The 26428-nt window shown below is 39.2% G+C and overlaps 1 protein-coding gene across 8 annotated transcripts in view; it reads left to right on the forward strand.

Annotated features, from left to right (window-relative positions):
- Nucleotides 1-26428, forward strand: part of LOC102291985 (protocadherin-15) — a 209037-nt gene that overhangs the window by 48420 nt on the left and 134189 nt on the right. For all 8 annotated transcript variants that reach the window (XM_005914101.3, XM_042225131.1, XM_042225128.1 and 5 more), the window contains exon 2: nt 16151-16269. In XM_005914101.3, the coding sequence (XP_005914163.1) occupies nt 16179-16269 (91 nt within the window). In that variant the 5' untranslated portion in view covers nt 16151-16178. The remainder of the gene's footprint in view (nt 1-16150; nt 16270-26428) is intronic.

Raw genomic sequence — 26428 nt, forward strand, 5'->3', positions numbered from 1 at the left:
ATTTTGCTAGGTGCAGCTGTTAAACTCCTTGTTAACGAACAACCAACCAATGACATGGCAGCATGGCTGCTTTAGTTTTATAATCAGAATGTGGAAGAAAGGTGATTTAAGTGAATTTGGACATGGTGCGTGATGGGCTGAGTTTTCAGAAACCGTTGATCTACTGGGATTTTTATTCACAACCATCTCTAGGGTTTACAAGGAGGTCCCAATTTAGATAGCAGTTCCACTGAGTGGCAGTTTTGTGAGAGAGTATGCATTGAAGTCAGAGAGCAGAGCAGAATATCCAGACTTTGAGGTGATAAGACGACAACAGTAATTCAAGCAACTGCTCGTTGCAACCAAAGTATGCAGAAGAGCATCTCTGTGCACGCAACATGTCAACCTTGGAGCACATCAGTTATAGGTGCCACATCTGTGAGCTTAGAAGAGGAACCTGAGGCTATAATTTACATAGGCTCAACAGGTTGGACAATACAGTATTGAAAAAAATGATACTTGGTGTGATGAATCACATTTTCTGCTGCATAATTTGGATGGTGGGGTCAGAACCTGGTGTAAATAACATGGAAACAAGGATTCATCTTGACTTATATCAACAGTTTTCCCGGTGCAGTGGTTTGGGACATATTTTCTTGGTACACTTTAGGCACTGTGTTAGGTACATTGCCATCAGAAAGGAACATATCTTCTGATGGCTGCTTCGAGCAGGCTAATGTGCCATGTCACAAAGTTCAGATCATCTCAAGCTGATTTCTTGAACATGACATTGAGTTCATTATATGGCCTCCACAGTCACCAAATCTCAATCCTTCGGGATGTGGTGGAATGGAGATCCACAACATGGATGTGCAGATGACAAATCTAAAGCAACAGCAGGATACAATCCTGCCAATATGAACCAAAATACCAGAGGAATCATGTTGAATGTATGCCTACAGGCATTATATCCAACAGACACTTTAAATATGTAAATTGTTAAAATGATAAAAAATTAAGATTTTTTTTTTTCATACATTTGCAAAAGCAGTAATGTTCAGATGTTGGTATAGTTAGACAGAAAAAACAAGTTCTAAGCAATTATATAAGTAGTTAGTGGTTTTGTAAACTAAGTATTTGACCTCTCCCGCAACTATTGAAGCTTTCCATAATATCAGATAATTGATATTTATTAAAACATAGCTTCTAAAATTAAAAGTGAAAATAAGTATTAAGTTTAGAAAATGGTAAAAATACCAGGCACTCAAGTTAATAAAGAACCCAAATTTATCTCACAGCGCAGCATATAAGTAGGTTACTTGGTTACATTGCGCTGCTGATGCAACCAAGAGACCCATACAGTGAAGTCCCTTTGTCAGACAGACTTGTTTTGAAGAACATAAAATAAAACCGGTTGTCAGTTGCGTTCAAATGTTTCAGCGTTGAGGAAAGCATGCAGCGCTCTGCATCTATTAGTGAATGCTTTAACATCACCACGTAGACAGCAACTAGCAGGTGCACTGTCGCAGTACCATGTCTTTCTTGCATAGGAATAACAAAAGCATAAAATACACAACAGTGCAAAACTATACAAGGGGTTTTTCAAACATAATACAGCCTACAATAGCACAGACATTGACACAGAAATTTGCTGGACTGCAGTAAGCATGAATTAAAAAAAACATTACCACACTGTTGTTTAGTAAGGTTTTGACTGATTTCTTCATAACAAAGAATTTAAGACTACTTACATTTCACGCAACTATTGTTGTCCATGCTGCTCAGGGTGATGTACTTTGAAGTTAAAAATAACAGCAGTAACACTGCATGTATAATGACCATCAAAACGTATGTTTATCTGTTATATATCACATGTTATATTTTTAATTTAAATACATTTATTTTATAGCCACTTTTGCTAGGCTTTAAAATTTAATTAGAGTAAAAAAAACACACTTGTTAATGAAACCTCATCCTTCATCTTCAGGATAAGACAGCTGTTGGTACAGCCAAACAGGAACTCAGTGGAGGACCCCTACTGAGAGTGGGCCTCACCCTCTGTCCTCTTGGTCATTCCACTTACACTGGCTTTTCGCCAAATCATGTCTGGGGATATATTTCACTGAACTACAAGGACTTCTCTAGCAAAATTCTCTTGTTACCAGTTTAATGCTTAAGCTTATGGATTTTCACTTACCTCTCCTTTGTTAATTAAATTATTTAGACTTTCTATTTTTTTGCTATCTAAGGATTAGTCATTCCTTTATGTGTAAAAGCTCTGAGACAAAAGCCTGTGACAATAAAAGTCATTGTGCGATTTGCAGGGTTAAAAGTCGCCCACTGAGGTTAAATAATTACCAAAATCAAAAAGCCCTCTTTTATCTTACATTAGCTGCATGTGTTCAAGTCATGTGGCTAAGTAGTTTCATGTGACATGAATAGGACATTGTTGATGCTAAACAGATGCAGTGCGGTCAGCAGCACCCGCATGGACTGACCTCAGTGAGGGTTTAGAGATTTAAAACGTGGTCATGAGATGACTAAACTAAAAAGGATTAGAACCTCTGAGGTCTGTGGCTCGCTCGCACTGAATTAGAGAAAATTGGTTTTAGTGTGGACCACCAGGCTCTGACATTAAATGCAGCTGAATTCATACTTATTGCTTTGCATTTTGTTCTACTTTTTGAAATTCCTATTCAATATTCAGTAGTATTGTTAAAAAAACAAACAAAACCAAAACATCAGACATCATGTTTTGTGGAATTATGCTGTATATGAACATTTCAGATTACTTTAATGTGCACAGTGAGGAAGAATATAAACGTGCCTAGACTTGTGCACGGTACTTCTATGACTACTACAAACACACATGCACATGCACACACAAACAAGCACACCACAGACACAGCCATCTTGCTGCCATCACTTTCTCCTGACACTAAATTACAGAATAAGGCATAAACATCAAGAACTCATTACTACTAATTATATGTTATCCTTGTATGCTTTAGAATGTGTAATAGTTTGTATGACAATAAAGAATAATGGATGATTATAGCTTCTTTCTGAATCTACCTCCTAGTTTTGGTTTGCCTTGTTTCCTTGTGCAATAACATTTGCATAACACAGTCCTGGTGCAATGACAAACATATGCAAAACAAACTGCACAAATTTTAAAAAGACTTTCTTTTTTATTTTGATTACTGTACTGTTGTCAAACACCCTTTGTCCTGCCTGACTCATATGGATGAATGATCAGTGAGCTTATCAGTCATCTGTGCGTCCCCCCCACAAGTGGGACATGCGTTCCTCATAGAGGAACACCCCGATCACCTAAAGGATCTTTATCGAAATTGTGCTCAACTTGGTCAAGATTGTATTGCTCGTGTTGAAAACTCTCTTCCATTTTCAGAAGTATTGCTACTCCTCCCAGAATATTGATCCAGTTTTAGTGAAACAGGAAGAATTTGTCCTCGGTGGATATTAATTGTCATTAGTTTGTACAATACAGCCAGCCAGTAAACAAGAAAATCTAAACATTTCTTTCTGCAGCTCATAAATTATAATCTCTGAATTTTGATGGATTTTCATTGTTGCTTTAGTGAAAGCATTTATCAAAGTTCTCTTTTCCTCAGTGCTCACAAACCAACGTTATCCTGAATAAATGTCACAGAATATTGATTTTGGCCATACATTTTTTTTTAACAGTTTAAACAAATTTTCCAAAGTACTTTTGGTTAATCAAATTAAATTTCTCCTCAGGGTATTTTTTTGCTATATTTAATCATTTTATATGATTTATATGCTTTATTTTTTTAACTGTGATCTTTGATTAAACTTGACAAATTAGTTTATTTTTTCTATATTATAAAACCTAGAAACAAATGTTATTTTTTTCTACTATTATAAAACAAAACTTTTACATTTAATATATTATTATATAGAAGAGATTTGTTAGTGGTGCTGATGATTACTAAAAATGGATGTAGACATGCTATGTTTTTCAGCTTGTGAGTTTTAAATCATTACTACAAGCAGCCCTGATTTCTTTCGTTCAACTTACTTTGCTCAAGTATATTTTTATCTCTGAAAGTACTCTGCATAAACAGGTGCATAGGGTTGTTTAAACCATCCCAGCCCATCACAATAATTATGAGAGCACTTGAGGCCCACATCAAATCTTTCATTTGATGCTAGCAGCAGCACAAAAGCACATAATGGTGTTTATACATTTTCCCATTAGGGTCAGTCTTCCCAGCCAAAATACCCATGCTAAACAACTCAGCCTTTATGCATCTGAACCAGCAGGCTTCTTCACAGGGAAATTGATAAAACGCACCTCTGACACAGGTGGGATGGGGGAAAAAAGTTGCATAATTAGGGAACCTGAATGAAAATTTACTGCATAACAGCTTTTCATTTCTGTGTCAAGTGCACACTGAGATCACTACTAGCAGTAAGCGCTACTCTCTCGCACAGCCACATACATACGATGAACAGTCACTTAGGAAACACTCATCTGATAATAGCAGTTACATCATCCTGCAGAGGGAAGCACCTGCAGTGTTAGTGACTAAAGACAAGATGGTATATTACATTTTAGAGCAATGCAGTAGAGGTTTACTACTACCAGCTTGTTAAGAAAACGTCTCATGTAAATGCTATAGATGCTGATAATATGAATGCTGATTACTTTAACAAGGATTTTATTGCACAAAAGCTTATGGTAGTTATAAATAATTTCACTTAGTCACTGTCCCAGAAATTGTGCAGCCATCTAAATATAAGAGCTGCATCAGCTGTTTACACACAGTTCGAGTTGTACACAATTTATTAAGCTTGATTAGGTGTATCTAATTGAGTGCTATGGAACTTTTTACCTGCTACAACCCTGTGTGATACCTATTAATCCAGACCAAAGAACAGGAGCTTGTATAAATAGGCTGCAGCTGCATGCAAGAGGGATTCCATTTTATCTCTAGAATGCATAAACAAACTTGTCCGATTCGTGTTAAGTCATGTTTTACTTGCTCTTTAGTGCGTAGCTGGATATTAATGAAATGCAGCAAGGATGGGTTATTAGTTCTGGAAGTGACAACCATAAATGTGTTACCTACGTAATATCTGATTATGATGGTATTACAGTCTGTGGCTCCATGGTCACATGACATCTCATGCCTTTGAGGACATTCTAAAGTCTCGTAATAAAGGATGGGGGTATGTTGTAGCGCAGTGAGTGATCAATCAGAAGCTTAAAATGACTGTTTGAATAGGGTCCTTGAAGTGATTTTCTTTCCTTTTCTGGCTCTACTTTTATGCCATAAGATTGACAAAGAGCTGCCTTTTGTAGAAAGTAAAACTGAAATACAGTTGGAAAATGTATGAGAAATGATTTTATATATATATATATATATATATATATACTTAAATGGCCATGATTATAGTACAGAAAACTGAAAACCTAGCAAGGCATAAAATGCTATTTTTCATTTTACTGTGACTAAGAACAGAAATAAAAAGCATTCAAATGGACCTGAAACATTTTCCTTTGTATTCTTGTCATTGGTTGAACCAACACTGACTCAGCTGAATTTGTATGATATGATTCGGTTATGCACATTATTCATGGAAAGTCAATATTTAAACAAATATTTTTCATAACACACAAATATTTTTATAATGATATTGAAATTCTGGTGAGATGTGAAACCAACTAGACACATTTTTCAGCTTTTTTTTTTTTTTTTTTTTTTTTTTTTTTTTTTTTGTCAACAGAAGAGATGAGATAAGATAAGAGAACTTTATTAATCCCTCGGGTGGGTTCCTCTGGGAAATTTGGTTTCCAAAAGCACAGCACCGACAGAAGTTACAGTTACAGAATGTTATATATATATATATATATATATATATATGTATATATATGTATGTTATGTATATATGTATATATGTATGTATATGTGTATATATGTATATATGTATGTATGTATATATGTATATATGTATGTATATGTATATATGTATATATGTATATGTATATTGTATATATATATATGTATATATGTATGTATATGTATATATGTATATATGTATATGTATATATGTATATATGTATATGTATGTATATGTATATATGTATATGTATATATATGTATATATATGTATATATATATATATATATATATGTGTATATATGTTATATTTATATATTATATGTATATGTGTATATGTATATGTGTATATGTATATGTGTATGTATATATATGTATATGTATGTATGTATATGTATGTATATGTATATATGTATATGTATGTATGTATATATGTATGTATGTATATGTATGTATGTATGTATATGTGTATATGTATGTATATGTGTATATGTATATATATGTATATGTATATATGTATGTATATGTATATATGTATATATTTATGTATATGTATATATGTATATATGTATATATATATGTATATATTTATATGTATATTTGTGTACACACACACACACACACACACACACACACTTATATAAATACAGAGACAGCTATAAATAAAATATACGAAGGGGATAAATAGGAATAAAAATACAAGTGAATTGCACACTTCAAGTATTGAGGTCTTGCACCATTGACTATTTACAAAAGTATTGCACAGTGAGGTGAAGAAGCACTACAGCTTAGTTGTTCCCCCCTCCTTTGTTCCTCCCTCCTAAGAAGTGTTAGTTGGCCAAGTAAATTCTTCATATTTTATTTATGTGTAAGTTCTTAGTTATGCAGCCACCCCCTTTTCGCCCCCTGATTTTGTGAACTCGAAAGAGTGGTGTAGTTTTGCAGATTTGATCTAGAAAATGAAAATATCATTCTTTGACAAAATAAGTTGGAAAAAAACCTGCTCAACAAAGTAATGAGAATTTAGTACCGGACGACAACCCACAATCAAAAAAGGGTTCTGGTGTTTGCACTGCTAACCTAAGCCACTCTCAGCAAATGAAAATGTGGAATTTTTTAATATTCTTTAAAATTTGATTTAGTCACTGAAAAATGTGTCAAATGACTAATAAATACTCTATTCATACATTATTTAACCTTGTCAGGTAAACTGTACTTCCTTTAGTCTGTTCTATTTATTTTAAAATGATTGATTAGTACATACCTATTCTCCTGTTTAATCAATTTGGGGGGGAAAAATGGGATGGGAGTATCTGGCCTGGCAGTGCAGTGGGTTATAATATGTTTGTCTCAGTGATCAAATACAATGTAACTGGTTAATGTATTGCAGTTTGTAGGAGCTGGAATTATAGAATTACAATTTACAGATACATGAGAAAGATGTGGTTTTAATACGGGCTGCTTGTCTCGATGTTTAGCCTGGTGTATTTCTACTTGGGTGCGAGCCATGTGCAGATGAGTCTGTTAGCCAAGGCTAATCACTTCCATTGTTAGAACACTGGAGCTCCCTTGCTGCCTCTGATTTCATCTTTTAGGTAATGAATAGCTTCGAACTGGTCTAGCACGCCTAATCACACAAACTAACATTTGTTAAATTTGGGAGCCAAGCAATGAAACTGCAGAGGCACTTTTTTAGACTAATTCATTTTCTTTCTCTTCTTGCCACACGAATCTATGGCATCACCTAGAATTACAGAATAAAACAACTTTTTTTTCCCCTCACAGTGGCTGAGAACAGCCCCCTGATTCTTTAATCCAAATTTTATATCTTGGATGTGCATTTATGCACACAAGGGACTCACCTTAAATAAATCTTTATTTTTTTCCACATTCTTCACCAAAAATGCCACTGGTGATCTTCAGCTCAAGGACCACAAAAGTCAGGATATGGATTTAGGATTCTGAAAAGCTTATAAAATGTGATAGCCACGTGGTTCAGGTTTTGAAGCCACAAAACAGGAAGTGCTTCTTAAACTAACCTTATATTAATCTATGGATTTGATATACGTATTCCAGAGAGTTTGCTATATTATATATATATTCCAGTGTGCAACTCAAAGTGTCTAAAGTCTAGATGTGTGTGTGCGTGTGTGTGTGTGTGTGTGTGTATATGTGTATATGTATGTGTATATATGTGTGTATATATGTATATATGTGTGTAAATATATATGCTTAGAGCATAATCATGTCAGGGTGCCATGACAACCATATCATGGTTAGCTTTTTGGTACATGCATCACTACCAGCAGCTACGGTTAGTTATTTTTCTTCTTCCTTCTTTTTTTTTGTGGACTTTCTGAGAGTGCATGCACGCCTGTGTTTATCTGGGACCTTGCTTGAAGTGGCGTCAGCTTCTTTTAGACTCTAGACTTTAGACGCTTTGAGTTGCACGCTAGAATCGAGGAGTGGGTATCACATTACTGTGACCCTTGAGCTTGATTTTCAGATAGTTGGCAAGTTGAGATCAGTTTGCAGTCTCTAGTTACAAAAGTCTGACATAAGTTGAAGCTTTTTTATTTTTAAGTCCACTTCTTTGTAACTGCAACTGTTCTGAAAACTGATTGAAAGCCAAGCAGTGAGGCATTGTAGGCACCTTTAATATTTATTTTCTCTTTAGGTGCATTTATCTACGAACACTATGAACTTTATGCTCCGTTTTATTTATTGATTTTCCAATATATAAACAGCAGCAAACAACATATAATATAAACATATTTCACAGAATTTAAATAGAAAGAATCAGCTGAATCAGTTTGAATGTGTCAGGACAATCTGCTACTGCTAATTGGGATGCATTAAGGTTGTAAACATGGCTGTTTAACATGAAACACGACTGAAAGAAAAACTTCCTGTGCTCCAGTTTGTCTGGCACTGTTTATTAAAATGATGTCTGTTCTAAAAAAGCATACTGGCAGCATGCCCCAGGTTTTATGACTTAGATGTTTGCATAATTTTAAGAGCGTGATTTCTCATGTGGTCACTTAATGAATGCTGTAGCTTTGTACTGTAATTGGATATGAGAAGGAGGTGTTTAAGGTGCAGTCTGGGGATTTTGTTACATTGATTTGCAGTGAGCTTTCCCTCTAAGGAGACAAGTGGACCCAAACGATATAAGGGGCAAGTTCTTTTTTCCTTTTCCTTTAATTTGTCATCCAGCTTATGTAAGAGTAATTTCTGAGTGTCGTATCAGTCACATTTTATCAGTGAATCTTGGCTTTTTTTTTTGCCTCTAGTCTGTTTTGTTCTGCTGCAGTGGTTGACTGTTCTGTTACATATTTATCAGACACTAGTCTTACATTCTTTTCACTCTAAAAATCTTCCTCTGGCAGCAATCAAAGGGGAACAGCATCAACACTTCCACTTAGCAGCTGGAAATCAACAATGAAGTGTCATTACTACAGTATTTGACTTGTCACTATTTCAGATGCACATTCTTTGACAATTTGAGCATTATTTTAAAAGTGAGTTGTTTTTTATGCAAAAACAAGCAAAGCAGTTCAAAGAAACAGAGAAGGACTATAAAACATGGCACTATACTTGCAGATCACAAAGGTCTGTGCAGAAAAAATGTTTTAGTCCATTCAATTTTACAAATATTTGTTAGAAATGGCTCCACGCAAGTGAAATATAAATTATTAGGTTATAATGTATTGTTTATATTGTAGTGTCCCTCTAACAGAAGAAAGAGATGTCGGTGTTTATTAAGAATACTACTGTGGGCCGTAGCCAACGCCAAAACAACAGGGAAAAACGTGCTCTCCAGAATCAAAACAAACCCCCGACTCTCGCTCCTTTTTTCCCCACACACCCACAACATTCTCTAACACCCGCCCCCCAAACACTCTCAGCCAACCACACATATGATCTCTTCCAGACTCTCTGTCATCTGTCACATTAGTGGTGGAAGAGTCTGTAGGGGTGGAGTCCAGGTCTGTCCGTGGCCCACCCTGTTGTCCCAGTGAAGTGGCCGCGATAGGGGGCCAGTCTGTCCCGGTGCAGGGTGACCCTCCATCTCCTTGTGGGCAGTAGTACCCTATACACCACTTCCCCCAAGCGTTCCAGAACCTTACAGGGTCCAACCCAGTCACTGTCCAGCTTAGGGCATCTGCCCTTTTTCCTCTGGGGGTTTTACACCCAGACTAGTTCCCCGATGTCAAAATGTCGGCCTCTGGAATGGACGTCGTAGTTCCTCTTCTGCCGCACCCCCGCACTTATCAGTTTCCTCCTAGCAAAGTCATGAGCAGACTCCATGCAATCCTGGAGCTTCCTCGCATAGTCAGGACCTGGTTGATCCCCATCAGCATCAGGGGGTCGGCCCATCATCATCTCCGCTGGAGTCCGGATCTCCCTGGCCAACATCAAGAGGGCAGGGGAGCACGAAGTGGAGTCTTGGACCGCCAAACGATATGCCATGAGGACCAGGGGAACATGAGTGTCCCAGTCACGTTGATGTTTAGCCGTCACTAGCGCTAGTTGCTCTGCCAGTGTATGGTGAAATCTCTCAACGAGTCCATCACTCTGTGGGTGGAGGGGTGTTGTACGGGTCTTATGGGAGCCTAGTTTCTCGCACATGGCCGCAAACACACGGGACTCAAACACCCAGGATGTCCATCCCCACCCTCTAAATAGGGTACCCTGCCGGAAACTGTCACTGATCCTCAATCCACCCAGGCACTGGTTTGATGTCAGCATCCTCTTCCTGTTTATGTCTCCACTCTGTTACATCCACAGCAACCAGCCTCTGACTGGATGGCCGTTCCTCTACCCCCGTCACAGCACACTTTACATCGGGCACCAATTGATCCTCCTGAGCTTCCTTCCTCTCACAGTAGTGGCATCCATCTTGGGCACAGGGTCTGCGGGAAAGCGCATCTGCATTTCTGTGCTGGGCCCCAGGTCTGTGTACAACCTCAAAATCATAAGCCTGCAGCTCCTTAATCCAGCGTGCTAGCTGCTCCTCTGGCTCCTTAAAAGACACGAGCCACTGCAAGGCAGCATGGTCAGTTCTGACAATAAAGTGGAGACCCCCGAGGTAGTACTTAAAGTGGTGTATGGCACATACCACTGCGAGCAGCTCCCACCTTGTGACACAATACTGGCGTTCAGCTTTGTTGAAGGCCTGACTATGGTATGCCACCACTTTCTCCCCGCCGGGTGTCACCTGGGCTAGCACTGCACCAGATCCGACACTGCTGGCATCTGTGTCAAGGACAAAGGGCAGAGGGGGGTCAGGTGGAGAGAGCACTGGGGCCCCCGGTAGGGCTTTCTGCAATGAGGTGAAAGATCCCTGGCAGCCTGCTGTCCACTGGAAGGTCACACCCTTATGGAACAGGTGGAACAGTGGCGCGGCTATGCAGGAAAAACCCCTTACAAACCGTCTGTGGTACGATGCCAAGCCCAGGAAGCTCTTTAACTTGTGCACAGATTTTGGGGTGGGCCAGTCCTTCACAGCTTGGATCTTATCATCCATGGTGCCGACCCCCCCGGCCCCCAGTCGGTGGCCCAGGAACGTGACCTCACGTCGCATTAAGCAGCATTTCTTTGGGTTGAGTTTTAGTCCTGCTGCCAATACCCTCTCCAGGACCTGTCTGAGGGCCCCAAGGGCAGCGTGGAAAGAAGCACCATGGACCAAGATGTTGTCCAGGTACACCACGCATTCTCCGTGGGGAATTCCAGTGAGCACCTTATCCATGAGTCTCTCAAATGTGGCAGGGGCATTGCAGAGACTGAAAGGAAGAACTTTAAATTGCCATAAGCCTCCGCTGGTAATAAATGCAGTCTTTGGTCTGGCATTTGGTGCAAGGGGTATCTGCCAGTACCCGCTGTGTAGGTCTAGGGAGGAGAACCATGAGGATCCCGCCACAGTGTCAAGGGTCTTATCTATACGTGGTAGAGGATATGGGTCCTTCTTTGTCACCTTATTCAAGGGCCAGCCCCATCACACAGTAACTCTCTCTCTGTAGCCAGCTCCAGGGACTCCTGAAGGGATTTAGGATGAGCTAACAGTGTCTGGATCCGCAGCTCATCCAGAAGCAGGGCCTGGAGGAAGTGGTCACAAGCTAATTCGCCCTGGATGGTGGGGGGCATGTGGGCATAGGTGCGGTGGACCAGCCCCTCAATGTCATTAGCTAGGTCCCTAATGGACTCCCCCGGCTGCACAGTTCGGAGCGCAGCAGGCTTGGAGCAGAGCAAGAATCGAACCGCCTCTTCAGAGCCCAAACCAAAGCATCATAATCCCCCCTCCCTCTGGGCTCAAAAGCAGCAAGCTAGACACGGCATCGCCAGTAAGGCACATAGGTAGCTGCAGGGATTTCTCTTCAGCAGACCACCCACCGGCCCTGGCAAACAGTTCAAATTGTGCATGAAAAGCTTCCCAGTCAGCCATGCCATCATACCTGGGGGTCTTCATGGAAGCGTGGAAAGTGCCTCTATACATCGGCATGTCTCTCTCCACACCCCCCCAGTTGCTGTAGGAGTCCCCAAAGAGCTCTGTCGGCCACCCGAATGGTGAGACGATGCAAAGCTGGCTTCTGTCGCCATATTTGGCTCACCCGCTGTCTGTGCTCTGTGAACCTCCGTTCCCCGGCGGAGTAGCCGTGTCCGTGAGTGTCCGCTGTTGGTTCTCACTTGATCTTGGAGTAATCCATTGGAAGCACAGTCCCGCAAAAATCTCCAGCGTCCACAGCCGATGCCGTGAGTCAGGGCGGCACGAGCACAGATAACTCTGGAGGCGAAAGCTTCACTTTCACTTCTGACACCAGTGTAGCGTCCCTCCAACAGAAGTTGTAACCCAGTCCATTACACTATGCTTGAGGACAACTTTAATTGTGCTGTCACTTTGTTCATTTATCATGTGGGTAAAAGCACAGCTTTTAGGAACATAATGGGCATAGGGCCAGAACTCTAAGTTAAGGTAATCTACTTTTTATATAGCTTTCTCCATTATGATTATGCACCTCAGTAACACCAGATTGAGGAGCCTCTCCTTATAATTTTCGCTTTTGTGTAGCTTTCACACATCTTTCCTAGTCAGACTGAATAATAATAATAGGAAAGGCTATAGAGACTGCAATGGCACTGTAAAATTGTTCTTGACAGAAGCAAAATGTTTTTTCCATAACAGTATATTGTGAAAGGGAAGAACAATTTTTTTTTCTTTTTGTATTTTCTGCTGCAAACAGTAGACAATGAATATAAATTGGCAATGATTTGTTTTTTGCCACTGGTGACCAACCTATAATCAAATCATTTTGTTTGTTACAAAATGTGCTTATGTAGAATAAATTGCACAGAAGTGTTATCTTTCCTTTTGTATCTACAAAGAGAAATACATATTAACAACAATAATCTACAGTGAGTCTATAAAGGTTTGAATTTCTTCTTTTGTTTTGTAATTTTGCCTTTTAAAATCCATTGTGGTGGCGTTACAGTCAATCAGTCAAGATGTGATTTAAGGGCAGACTTTTGCTTTAATTTAACAGCTCGTGCAGAACAAAGGTTTGGACAGTTTAGAATGATATAAAATGGAAATTAAAACTACAGACACTTTGATTCATTATTTTTATTTTTAGAGACTCAAAAGTAATGGTCTTCCTAGCATTCTAGCATTTCTGTGCTAGGCAGTGCATTTCAAGAAGGTACCAGACAATTTGGCCAGTACTAAAGTTTTTTTCTGTCTCTGGGTTAATGATGATGATGATGATGGTCTGCATCATCATCATTACTGAATCATTAATGAATCTTGATTGTTGTATTTCAAATCTACCATGATGGTTTAAAGAAGAAAATGCTTAAATAGGTAAACAATCTTTTTTAATTCTCCCCAAAAATGCATGGAGCCAACCTTACAGAGCAAAAAAAAAAAAAAAGCATCCATCCTTGTGTAGACTTCTGAGGGGCTCCACACTTTATTACACAGTAAGGGAAGATAAGGTCACCAGCAGAAACCAAAACATTACCTGAACCACTTAAAAAAATTTTAAATGTCATCTGGGATTCTAATACAGACTGTCTCAGTAGTAAAACCTGATTGAACACTTCCATTTTTCTAATATAATGTTTTTAAACATTTTGCTATAAACGGTAACTTTGAAACTGGTTTATATTTGTTGTAGTTTGATGAAGCAATGCTGGGTTGTGTTTAGGACTTGTTCAGTACTGACATCTCTGGCAGCTGATCTGCACCAAAGCACATGAACAGGAAGAGGTGGAACAACTCTATTCTGGATGAGAGGCGATCAAAGTAACACAAACAGAGGAGAAAACAGAGACGAGCACATTTTCTTCCTTTCAGGAATTGCAAAGCCCCTGCACTGAGGAGTAGAGAACTACATCTTCACTATCTATGTAATCCATAACTCTGATTGCTTCATTCAACTCTGCCCACACTATTGTAATCTTCTCATTATTGTCCTCCTCCAAAAGTTTAATCACTTTTCATCAAAGAGAGAGGATGGCAGAGATGCTGTATAAACATCTAAAAAATTTCTACAGCAACTTGCGGGGGTAGTTGTGATTGAATTACTGGGACATGATATGCATCAAGGTGGAGCAGAGTGGAAATAAACTGTTTCTGTTTGAGCTTTTTTTTTTTGTTGCGTTGTTGCTGAAAACCTTGAAATCTCTTGATGATGTCACTTGTGGACCACTATGAAAGTACTGCTGCGTAAACAGAGTATTGGAGGCATTTTACGCCACTTGGTCAGCATCTCTCCAGGTTCCCTGTTCATTAAAGTTGGAGAATCCTTGTTAGCATATGTAAATTAGATACTGTGTTCCCATGTCAACCAAGAAGAAGCTGCGAAAGAAATGACTTCTCTCCTCAGGGTGGCTGGTTGTGCAGGTCTGGGTTTTCTCATGTGAAAGGGATCAAAGCAATCTTACTCAGCCCTCTTAAGAAAGATAGATGTACGAATGTGGGAAATCAAATCTGCTTCAAAAGGGAGCACCACTGGGAGCAAGAGAGATGAGAAAGCAGTGAGTGAATAGGAAACCAGTGTGAAATCACCCCTGTTGTTGCACCATTAGAGACGAGACCACAGTAGTCTCCGGCTGTCCAGAGAGTGTTCGAGGGAGACAACTATTGTTCAGGTGCGTTTGTTTAAAATGTGTTTAGATACGTGTCTGCACAGGTTCGTGTGAAAGTGAGAGGTAAAGGTGTGCTTCCCAATGTGAGTGAAAGACAAAAATGAGTGAAAATAAAGGGAAATCAACATTACAAATAAAGAGGTGCTGATAGTGTGAGTTAGAGGTTTGACTTTGTCAAGCGTGCTTTGATATGAGAGTGTTGATGCTTGTGACCCCCCTCCTGTCCCCTTAGCATATGCTATGAAAGCTGATTTCACAGCTTATCAGCTGCAATGAGAATAAGCCTTGTGAGTGAGGTGTGACATCAAATAGCACAGACAGATAGAACCCTTCTATTCCTCATACTGACACTTTACCTTGCTTTAGCTCGGAGTGAATGCTGTTTGCTGTGGTACGGTGCGCGAGTGGCACAACAAGGCTCAACATATAATCTGTAGGCACTGCTTTGCTTGTAATTTCCACTAGATCCAGAATATGTGTATTTACTTTAAATCCCCCAGTAGTCCACGCACCATCATAATATATTGAGCTCATGTTGTCTGTACTGCAGTTTGTAATATTTGTGATACAACAAGGGGGCTTCTTTTTCATCCAGTGTGCAGTGTTAGGCTATTAGATGCTACATGATTTACTTTTTCTTCTTCATGTGTAAAAAGTATTCACTCTCTGTAGAGTAAGGTGCTTTAGAAGGTTGGTGGTTTGCTCCATGAAGTAGAATGAAGGAAGAAGGTCAGCTTAAAGCGATAGGAGAGGGAATAAATTCCATTAAATGCAAGTTGTAAAAGCTGAAGATGAAATGAGGCAAGCTTTTAAAACACCACTCTTATAGTGACACAGTATTCTAAGTACATTAAAAGCATGTTTGTATTTAGTTTTCCTTGAAATTCCTGAAAAATGAACAGCACTGCTCTTATGTTAGTCATAGCAGTTTGCCTCTACTTCAGTAATGTTTTACGTGGATGCTGTATTGGGTAACAAGATCAACTGCTTGGGAAAGGAGTGCCCTGTGTTTGTACATATATTGATATACATATGTATGTTAGGCTATGGGTCGATCTCAGCTGTGCATTTAAGTAACTTAGAGACTGACTGACCAAATGAATGAAAAACTATTTCTGGTGATTTGTTTTGTGCAGGTGGGCAAGCAATAAGGCTTGACGGAAGATGCGACGGGGGTGGTGGCTCGTCAGATGGCTGGGGACAGGAATGGCAATCCTCTCTTTGCTAACCCACAGCTGGGGCCAGAACACAGAAGGTATGAGCAGCCAGCACTAAGGCCATCACTCCTCCTTTTCAGTTAACTGTAGCTGACTCGTCAGTGGACACTTGTAATGTGTGAAAGGCAATGTTTTGGGGTTTTTTTGCTACAACAGACCTGCATTGTTAGAAAAAAATTTCCACAGCTACATCACGCTAATTATTATAAAGTATGTGGTAACCTGAGGCGTTAATTGTTTTCAAAGGTTATTATTTAGAAAGAGGATGCTCATTAAGTTCACTGATCATGCTAACATTTTTTGCCTTGTAGTTAAATGCTCAGGTTTATTAGAAAGGTGGTTTTTGTAGTTTCTACTCACTGAGTTTGTAGCAGGTGCTAGTTAAAAGTGATTTCCAGCTGTATAAAATCGGCATGTCTTTAAACATAACGGTTAAAGGAAGCAGCACATACAGACATGCTTCAAATCCCGACTGTGTTGCAATATTGCAATTCAGGTCAACTTTAAGGTGCTGTACTTGAAGCAAATTCCCTTTTTCCCAACTCCGTTTCCTTCTTCGTTTCATCCTGTACCTGCTTCCCAGGCTTTCTTGACAAGAAATTTTTATTAATATAAAAGCATTTCATATAAGAGTATATTTGAATTCAGATTTTCTTGGATTTATGTGATATCTTTTTAGCACAGAAGAGAAGAGAGATGACATCCTTTATGACTCGCTGAACCTTTGAAGGTGAACCTTGTGGTTTCCTTATTGGATGAGTTCACACTGAGGCTTCAACCGCATTTAATAGATCAGTGTTGGTATGTGTAGTGATGAAACTGTTGACCCAAAGCATAACAGCTGGGGAATATCCTTGTGGGATATGGTTTTGTGGATAATTTCTTTTATTATATTGGCTATTGTACACAAACATACTATTGATTTAAACCGTATTGATTTATAAACATCTCATACAGTGTTGGTGAACATACGGTACAAATAGTGCTTTAGGTTCAGTGACCTTGAGGTAAATTAAACTATGCTTCAGGAAACATGTTTGCTTGAGGACATTTGCTCTATGATGCTCTTTTATCCCTCTCAGTATTCAAACATTACAGTGTGCTGCAGTGAGGTTAGTTATTGGTGGAGTTATTTTAAAGAAATACACTTCTTAGCCCAGCCAAATTTTTTTGTCATGCCAACCCAGTAAAGTAGTAAAGCAATAAAATTAAATGTTCAGCCAATGAAAAATAGCACAGAAAATACCAGTACTGTTTTAGTTGGGCAGCTTAGAACCTCCCTGCAAAGTTGCCCACCCCTTACTCTTTCTTCTATAAGCACAGAGCTCTGCAGCAGGAACCCTTCGCTGTGCAGAGTGATCTTTTGTTCCTCAAACTGCACATTCTGGCATATCGAAAGACAATGTAAATTCTGATTTCTATATAAAATTGAACATATTTGTGGCATAACTCTTAATTTTACTGTGGTTAAGTTTTGTGTATGCCACTTCCTGATATATATATATCAACAGGTCTAACTAACAAAGCAACTGCTGAGTGTATATATTAATGCTAAAATAGTTTGCCCTTTCTGGTTATTAGAATTTCTCAGGATTTAATGCTCTGGTTCTAAACGTTAGGCTGTACATTTGTGAGTTTCAGAGAAATCAACCCATATACACATCACATCTCATTGTGTCAGACCTTGTGTGCTTAAAAATTTTGTCTATGAACTCCAGGTGTGTTAAGGTAAAGAAGGGATATGCCACTACTTCCAGTAACCAGTGGAATCTCTGTATGATTCAACACGGTCTTTGCTATGTACTTGTTAACGTACTTATTGATGTCCACCTACAAACTTATTGTCCATAGCTGCTACTTAAATAGTTAAGTTGGTGCTAACATATCATCAATTAGAAAACAATATTATACAATAAAAACAGTTGTCAGTAATGTTCTATAGTAAAGCTCTAAACTGTTTACTCATAAGTTAAAACATGTCCACTGAGACAAGTACAGGACAGTCATGATTGTTTAATTAATCATTAAAGCCAGGCCTTCAATTGCAGCTCCGGATTTGCACAGAGTAATGATACCTTACTCTGTTTGCATCAATACTGAGGACACAGCCCTCACAGAGGATTTGTGCTTGCATTCTGTCTGAGCTCCACATGTTGATCGAACCCATACGGTGTGAGCTGGAAAGTTGCAGGTTAGGGCCATACAGGAAAGTCGATGGAAATATGTAATGTGTGTTAAAGCAGCAAAATTTTGCAATGTTTGTCCAACTTTCAGGGCTAGAAGGGCTTAGAAGCAAGCTACAGCAAGCATAACCCTGACACATTACAGTGATCTGCGCTGAATATGAAGACTGACCATGTCAGACTTTTTATGCTGATTATCGATGTGGTTGCAGCCTGTAATTTGAGTGGCAGCAGACAGAAATAATTATGAGGCTCACAAACGATCTCTGATTAGACCATAGTCTGTGAACTGAATTATCCACTGTGTCATAGTTGAAACAGTCGGTGAGACTGAATGTTTACGAACTGTTGTGGTTTTGAAGGGTAAGGGTAAACGTGGGTGCTGTTGTTTCCTCCCTTTGCCACTCACTGTCATCCAGGGATGCTCTTGATTTGAGCAGGGATTTCCACCTCCCTCAACAGCACATCTCTCATCTTCTCACTCATAAATCTTCTTACTCTGCCCACCTCAAGGCGCCCTTGGTATTTGACTCTGTCAGTGTGTTTGTTCTCTATCAAATGAAAACAGCAACCAGAGCTTTTTTTTTAATGGCATCAAGCTGTAAGGAGATGTGTGCACTTCCTGAGGATGCCACACTGGCTTTCAAGCAAAGAGATATTATAATACTTAGTCTTTTAAGTAATATGAATGAGGACTTTGTGAGAGAAAATAAGTCTGGCTTTAAAAAAATGCTTTTCTTCTCTAATGAATTAATTGATTTAATGAATGCATTCATGCAGGGACCTGTTAAAGTATACAGTTTATTCAACAACAAAAAACATTAACTTATTTGTTATTGTGTCATTTTCCTCTAATTAACTTATAGCTCATTCTCTGTGGAAAAAAATAACTGTTGTGCTAATAATTTCAAACTCTGCCAAATCAGTAATTGCCTTTTAGTTTCAGTTAATGGAGAACTGAATTTCTGTTTTGTTTTCTTTTTTCCCTCTGTATTCTGTCCCTTAATTCCTGTCCTTAACAGATTTGCTGTTTTCATTTTTAATTAATAATCCTCTCTCCCATGTACCATCCCTTCATGTTCTCCTCCTTACCTTGCAGCATCAGGCTCTCACTTTGCCGTGCTTTTGGTTCAATGTTTTCTCCTGGCAGAAAATCTCTTCACTATTTATATGCAGGTAAACCATGCAGTGCTCCTCATGTATGTCAATTGTTCCCTTGCAGCAGGTTAATGATAATGAAAGGTCAAACTTTAGTCCTACCACAGTGGCCAGACTGTCCAGTCATACAAACAAATCCCTCTGTCACTAAATCCAGATGTTGAGTACCAATGTCAGAATATGTGTGGTGAAGTTTGGACTACTTAATATGTGCTATGTGACATCAGCCTACATTCTTCACTCCTACAGTTTGCATCTTTATGCCTGTTAGCCTCTCTTTCCTTCTCTTCCCATCTGCACATCCATTTTGACCCACAATTGTTTGTCTATTTTTGGAATTGTCTGATTAGGACCCAGATGTGCAGACTGTGACTGGCTGCGGCAGAGGATTGTGGAATGGGGAAGCGTTGGACTGAACGGGGGGGAGGGGTTATAATCTGCTTGCCAGTAGGTTGTAATCAGGCTCCGGGTAGGACAAGAAGCGTGATTGGGGGGGAGTGGGGGCCCTCTTGTTAAGATGGCTCCTGCGCTGCCCAGGACAGGCTCATCCTAAAGCTCAGTATGTGAACACGTGTGTCTGGTGAACTGTTCACTGGGAGCGTGATTGCAACCTTTACCGTGCTGTCTGTGTGGTTAACCTCACACAGACACAGAGAGGCAGCAAGGGGGTGGGGGAGAAACTAAAGAAGAGTAGGGGAGGAAGTCTCTGAAAGGGATTACACATCAGTAAAGTAATCCCCTTCTCTCTTACATTGTAAGCCACTAATGAATTTGATGATGCTGCAGGAATTCATTTCAGTTTCTGAGTTTCATCTTCACATTTACAATAACTACTACAGTCAATTTTTTTTTACCACATAGTCATTCTTTCCACATGTGATCGTTTAAAGTTAGAACATCAAATTAATTAAACAGAGAGACCCACAGAGACACACCACTAATGATTTTTAAGGAAAAAAAGAGACTGAAATTGAGATTGACAATGATTGAACCAGAATGGGAACAATGCAAATAGCACAGTCTGTCATACTATAAACTTAGCTGTGTGTGTGTGTGTGTGTGTATGTGTCCCTTTCCCCCCCCCTCTCATGTATGACAATCCGATTGTTCAGTCTGACGTCACTAGCCGTGTCTGGGTCTAAACTCCGCTGCAGGTCCATATATCAAACGATCACTGTGGCATTACTGAGAGTTGAAAAACTGTCTAAAGTCTTTCATCTTTAATAAAATGATCAGCGTTCTGCTCTACCAGGTGTAACAATTGAGTTTAACATCCAGGCATCCATGAAAACGGAATTTATGACATTTAACGGAGTTAGAAGTTAGCAGGAGTTAGCTCGCTAGCTTCTATCTAAATACAATATAGCATGTCCTGACTGCGGGGTTTTGGAAACAAATTAAAACGTACAGCTCTGTTATCACTTCCAGCATAAATGAAGACAGAAAACTAAACAGCAGTGACGTTTGTAGGGTTACTGAAGTTTGGCTAGCTGGTATATAATGATGTGCTACGTGACCGCTAGCGACACAGCTATGTTAGCATAATATAAACAAGCTAACTTTTTTTCCACTCGATAAAAGTTAACGTGAGTGTTCTCGGTGGTCAGGAACAAATGTAATCGCATGGCAGGATGCTGTAAAAGGACCAAACTTCAGCCAGGAGAACAACTGAGATAATCCATCCACAATACGAGGTTAGTCATTCATATACTGCTGCATGGGCTGGGCTGTAGTTACATCCTAAGGTTTTAAAAACTGAGCTTAAATAAATGATTAGCGGTAATAAAAGCCGAGGGAGGTCAACAGTGATCACTGACTGTTTTAGGAGCTTTTTGAGATCAAATAGAAGAAAATACAAAACATTAAACATGTTAACAACACAAAAGCCATATTAAACGCAGACTACTTTAGGCCCGGAAGTAGGATTCGTTGCGTCATCACTGAACAACCGGATAGTGAATGGATAAATGTATATGGAGCACACAGGATTCCCTGGATTCACAGATTCTCAACTGTTGTTTTGTAATCCTTAAATACATGAATAAATATTAATTACATGAGTAAACACATAAATAAATGTCTGGGAAATAAATCTTTAGAACTGTTAGTTTTATTTTCTGCCGCTGCTGTTGGTTGGTGTGACATGCAATCTGGGATGCACTGCTGTGCCAAATTCGCACAGAGACACTGCCCGAACTATAACCACACCCCATTCGTTTGCATAATGCATGATTAGAAAAAAGAAGCTTCAGGAAATAAAAGTCTGCAGTTGCTCTAAATGACACCACGTAGTTATAATAAAAACAGCATGAAAAATATGTTGAGCTTCTCTGTAAAGACTTGTTGAACTGGAGTATATATGCGTGAAAAAGCAAGACAACCATGCCAAGAGCATTAGTGAATACATCTGAAATCAGTTTCCCACTGATGGTGTTTGCTCATTAAAAACTGCACTGAAGAGCAGATGGCAAGTCAGAATTTTCTGTATGTAAAATGAAGCATATCTACCTGAAAACAGTGCATTGTGCAGTGGTGTAAAGCTTTATCTTGTTACAACTGATGTGTGTTTTTAAAGCTAAATGTTGGTTCTAAACTCAGGGCTTTTTGACTATTTGACTATTAACAAATATAACAGCACATAATTCGAATCAAGGCATTGATCGTAAAATATTAATTGATCTTATAGATTACCGTTTAGCATCAAGAGCCAATTTAGGCTTTGATAGCGAGCCTTTGTGGACAACTGTCCTTAACCCTTTAAGATATAACACAGAATTCTCATCTGCATATGCAGCCATTTCCCGGCAGACATGTAAGGAACTGGATAGCTACCCTCTGCCCTCTGCCCATCTTTTTCGAAGCCCAACTGGACCTGTTTCAGAATTCCCCATTGGACATGGATCTGTGCAAAATAAACTCCGCCAATCCAACTGGGAAATTAAAACCGTGTCCATGTTTGCTCTGTCTCTACTCATCCCTGCCCTGGGCTCTCTGCCACCCCAGGGATTAGTCATGACTCTAACCTCCAACCTTGAAGTTTTTCTAAATGGATTTTGGTCAAACCGGAGATCAGCCGACATTCCTCCCTCAGAGAGCCTACTGGTGTTGTGTCTGAAAGATGAGGGGGGGGGAAATATGGAAAATACAAGAAATTATGTCATCAAGATTTTCCTGTCAGAATAACTTTCCATAGGCTGTGTTAGACATTTTCTTATCACACAGAGCCTGATATTTATATGAAAGTGGGGAAGCGTTCATGATTATGTACGGACATATGGTACAAGTCATTTTATGATAAGAGAAGCTTTGTGTTGAGTTGGCTGTTTGCCATCCATCTACAGGATGAGAGATGAGTTCCAACTTTCCTCTCTTTTGCTTTTGCCCTTTCTCATTCACCCCCCCCCCCCTCCCCCCGTCCCTTTTTTTGATCCCATGCTTATTTTGACAGTTTTTAATGAGTGCCAACATCTAGAGAGGGCAAATACAGTTCACTCCAGTTTGTGAAACCATTTGCATTTCTTAGTTATTTAAATAAGATACTTCTTATCCTTTGTATGTTTGTTACAAATGTCTACGGTATTGATTGAGACAGCACGGCCCTCCTGGACCACATGCTTGTTAGGTTAGTTGTCCTTTAAAGTCTGTTTTCTGAGATATCCACTCCCTTGGAGCAGCAGTTTGATTTATTGGTTGCTAAAAAGCTGCATTTGGAGATGAAGCCACGGGAAAGCACAGGCTGTTGGAGGGGTGGCAGGTAAAAAATGCCTTCTGAAACTATATGTCAGTGAGCAAAATTCATATCATTATAGATATGGTGCTCCAGCAATGTAGTAAGCTGCCTTAAAAAGGCTTGAATTGCTTAAAAGATTGTCAGAAGACCGTCTGATTATTAAAATAACATTGAAAGAAATGTGTACAGGAGAAAAACATACTACGTATATACTATGTCTAGTATTATCTACTTGTAGTACGAGGAGTGCAGACATTCCCTTAACAAGCCCTAAATAATCCAGTGTGCCATCACAAATTTTAACTTTGATTTATTTAACCATTATGACTATTTAAAAAATCCTGAAAAGTTAAGCAGATGGTGTTTGTTCAGATAAAACCTATAATCTCATATTTCATGACTTTTCATAGCATGGCTTTATTTATCATATAGTGAATTTTGGGTAGTGGGGGGGGGGTTACCACTTATATCTGTAACTGTCTTTTTGGAGTCTTTTATGACCCTTATTGAAATCTGTATAAAATACTATGCTCAGCATTTGCAGCATACCTGGTTGCCTAGTAACAGATATTGTTTACACACATCTTGGTTTAAAGACTGCATAAGCCAGAGCTGATAAGTGAATATATCGGGGATTGTAGTTAGATTTAAATAATTACTGCAGGGCTGAAGGGGTCGCTGATGGGATGTTGTGACAGTGAAGAGCAGGGCAGAGTGTGCGACAGGTCGAGTGGAGAACCAGGCAGGTTGCTAGCGGGGGAACCATAGCTGAACTGAGCTGAGAGACCAGTGTAGTGTACTAATCCAAGCAAATAAAGAGTGAAATGTGGCTGCAAACTGGGGCGGGCCAGTGTGGACACTCAATGAGAGAGAGGCTGCAAGTCCAGTGTAGAGGAGGCAGATGTGGATGAGAAGACAAACTTGAACTCTTCTACTTAACAAAACAAAAATTAGCAGGGTGGTGCAGTGGTGAGCGCTGTCACCTCACAGCAAGAAGGTCCTGAGTTCAAATCCAGTCAGAGGCCTTTCTGGTTAGAGTCTGCATGTTTTCCCCGTGACTATGCGGTTCTCCCCCGGTCTACCACCAATCTTAGTGGTGATTCTAAATTAACTATAGGTGTGGATTTAAACACGGATTGTTGTCCCTTGACAAATTGGTGCCCTGTCCAAAAATTACATCCACTTTTAACTTTTCCATAACATTCTTCTTTTACAGCAGTAGTGTTGCTGTGACCTTTATGATATGTAATCAAAACAATATAAAACAATTGTAAAACTAAAATCTCTACAACCTAATGTTGAACATTGATTTCTGTCAAAGCTTACAAAAAAATAGTTATTTAAAAAATGACTTCTTTGCTCTCACTGCTGCTGTTGCAGGATGGCATTAAAATCTAGGTGATTTAAAGTGCTGGTGGTCCTGGTTTTAAAATACAAAAATGTCAGGCTCAAAGCACTTAATGTTTTCATTTACATTGTCTGAAGAATTCTCAACTCTCTGCTCCTTTGTTAAATGTTATCTTCTAGCTGGGAAAGGACTTTTTTGTTCAATTTCAAGCATTTTGCAAGTTGATTGAGGCTTGCTTGCAATCATTTTTTTCCAACTGACTTTCTTTAAGACGAGCAGTAATCATTTCGTAATTGACGTTTTACGGCTTTGAGTCAACATTGTTAGGTTGATTAGTGAGAAGATCTCTTTAGGTGAGAGCAAATTACCCCAAGGTCAAAATTAGAAGATTTTGATTGTCTGTGGATTACACTTCTGAAGTGTACAGTGCCCCAGTTTCCTTCAGTGATTGAATGCTGTTTGCTGCATTTGTCTCATCTTTATGAATCTTAAAACTCCATAGCCACCCAATAATCATTTCATTTGGAAAGCAGATTTTTGAGTAATGATTTTTTTTCTTGTTAGATTTACTGATATAACCTCTTACTGTTACCTGTTAATAAAAAATGATGATGAGAGCAATAACACAAATTAAAATGTACAGTTCTTTCATCGAAATAAAAATTTGCAGTGCTACATCGGTATGTCAACCAGCCAAACCTACCTAATCCTGTTTTTGACTGTTGGTCTGCTGAATTGCCAGTGAATACTTATTATATTCAAAATAGATGTAAATCATCATATCAGTAAATCTGTGAATTAACTTTAGAAACAAAATGAATACTTTGTGTCTCTTGGCGTAGCTTCAGCGTAGGCCATTATGCCTTTTGTACATAAAATTTTTCAACACAGCATGAGAGGTGGGAACAAATATGTCTGCACTTTGTCCATCTCGGGAGCTTAAGCTGATTCTGATTGCATTATTCAGTGCTGCTTAAAGCACTTTTCAGTCTTTCTTTACAAATCAAGTGAATGAAGTGGAGTATGCTGTTTTCACACAATCTTTACACATGAAATTTCCATGCCAGCATGTGTGGTTGTGCATACAGCATGACATCGTTACTGGACATTCTCTTGAAATTTTCTCACAACTATTCCTGATGGTGTGACTCAAATATCCCACTTTCTTTACTTTACCTGTACATAGAGAAGTGAAGCTGATAAACAGAAGTGGAGCTAAAAAAAACCCCAGTCCTTTCATCTACTGACGTATGACACTACATCACTGACTTCCTCATTCACTTTCGATTTGTATTGGCCGTTGCCTACAGCTCTTTTCAATGTGTGTGCATAGGCTTTCTATTATTAAATCTGGTTAAAAATACACAAAGACTGCCTAAGAGCGTTAACTGACTTCAGATATCAGATCTCATGCTGCTGCCTATCGCTCTTTTTCAGCTTTGCAATCAACTGTATCGTTTGCTCCAACTTTTCTGCTCTGTTTTGCTTTTGAATTGTTTCCTATTTTTATTGCTTGAATGGTCTTCATAAGATAGACACAACATTCACGGCTCGCAGAATATTTACACTTTGATCCTTATCTGTTTTCTTCCCTATAGCTGTACACGTCACATATGTGTAGCGTCATTTCGCTCCTGTATACAATCCTATTGTTTTTTTTCCCCATAGCATTGCATAAAAACTTGCCCTTTCCTTGTAGTGCAAAACAGACTTCCTTCTGCGCACACACACACACACACACACACACACACACACACACACACACACACACACACACA

Source organism: Haplochromis burtoni, unplaced genomic scaffold (assembly GCF_018398535.1).
Source record: "Haplochromis burtoni strain Fernald_Lab_line unplaced genomic scaffold, NCSU_Asbu1 Contig_7, whole genome shotgun sequence".
Taxonomy (NCBI): domain Eukaryota; kingdom Metazoa; phylum Chordata; class Actinopteri; order Cichliformes; family Cichlidae; genus Haplochromis; species Haplochromis burtoni.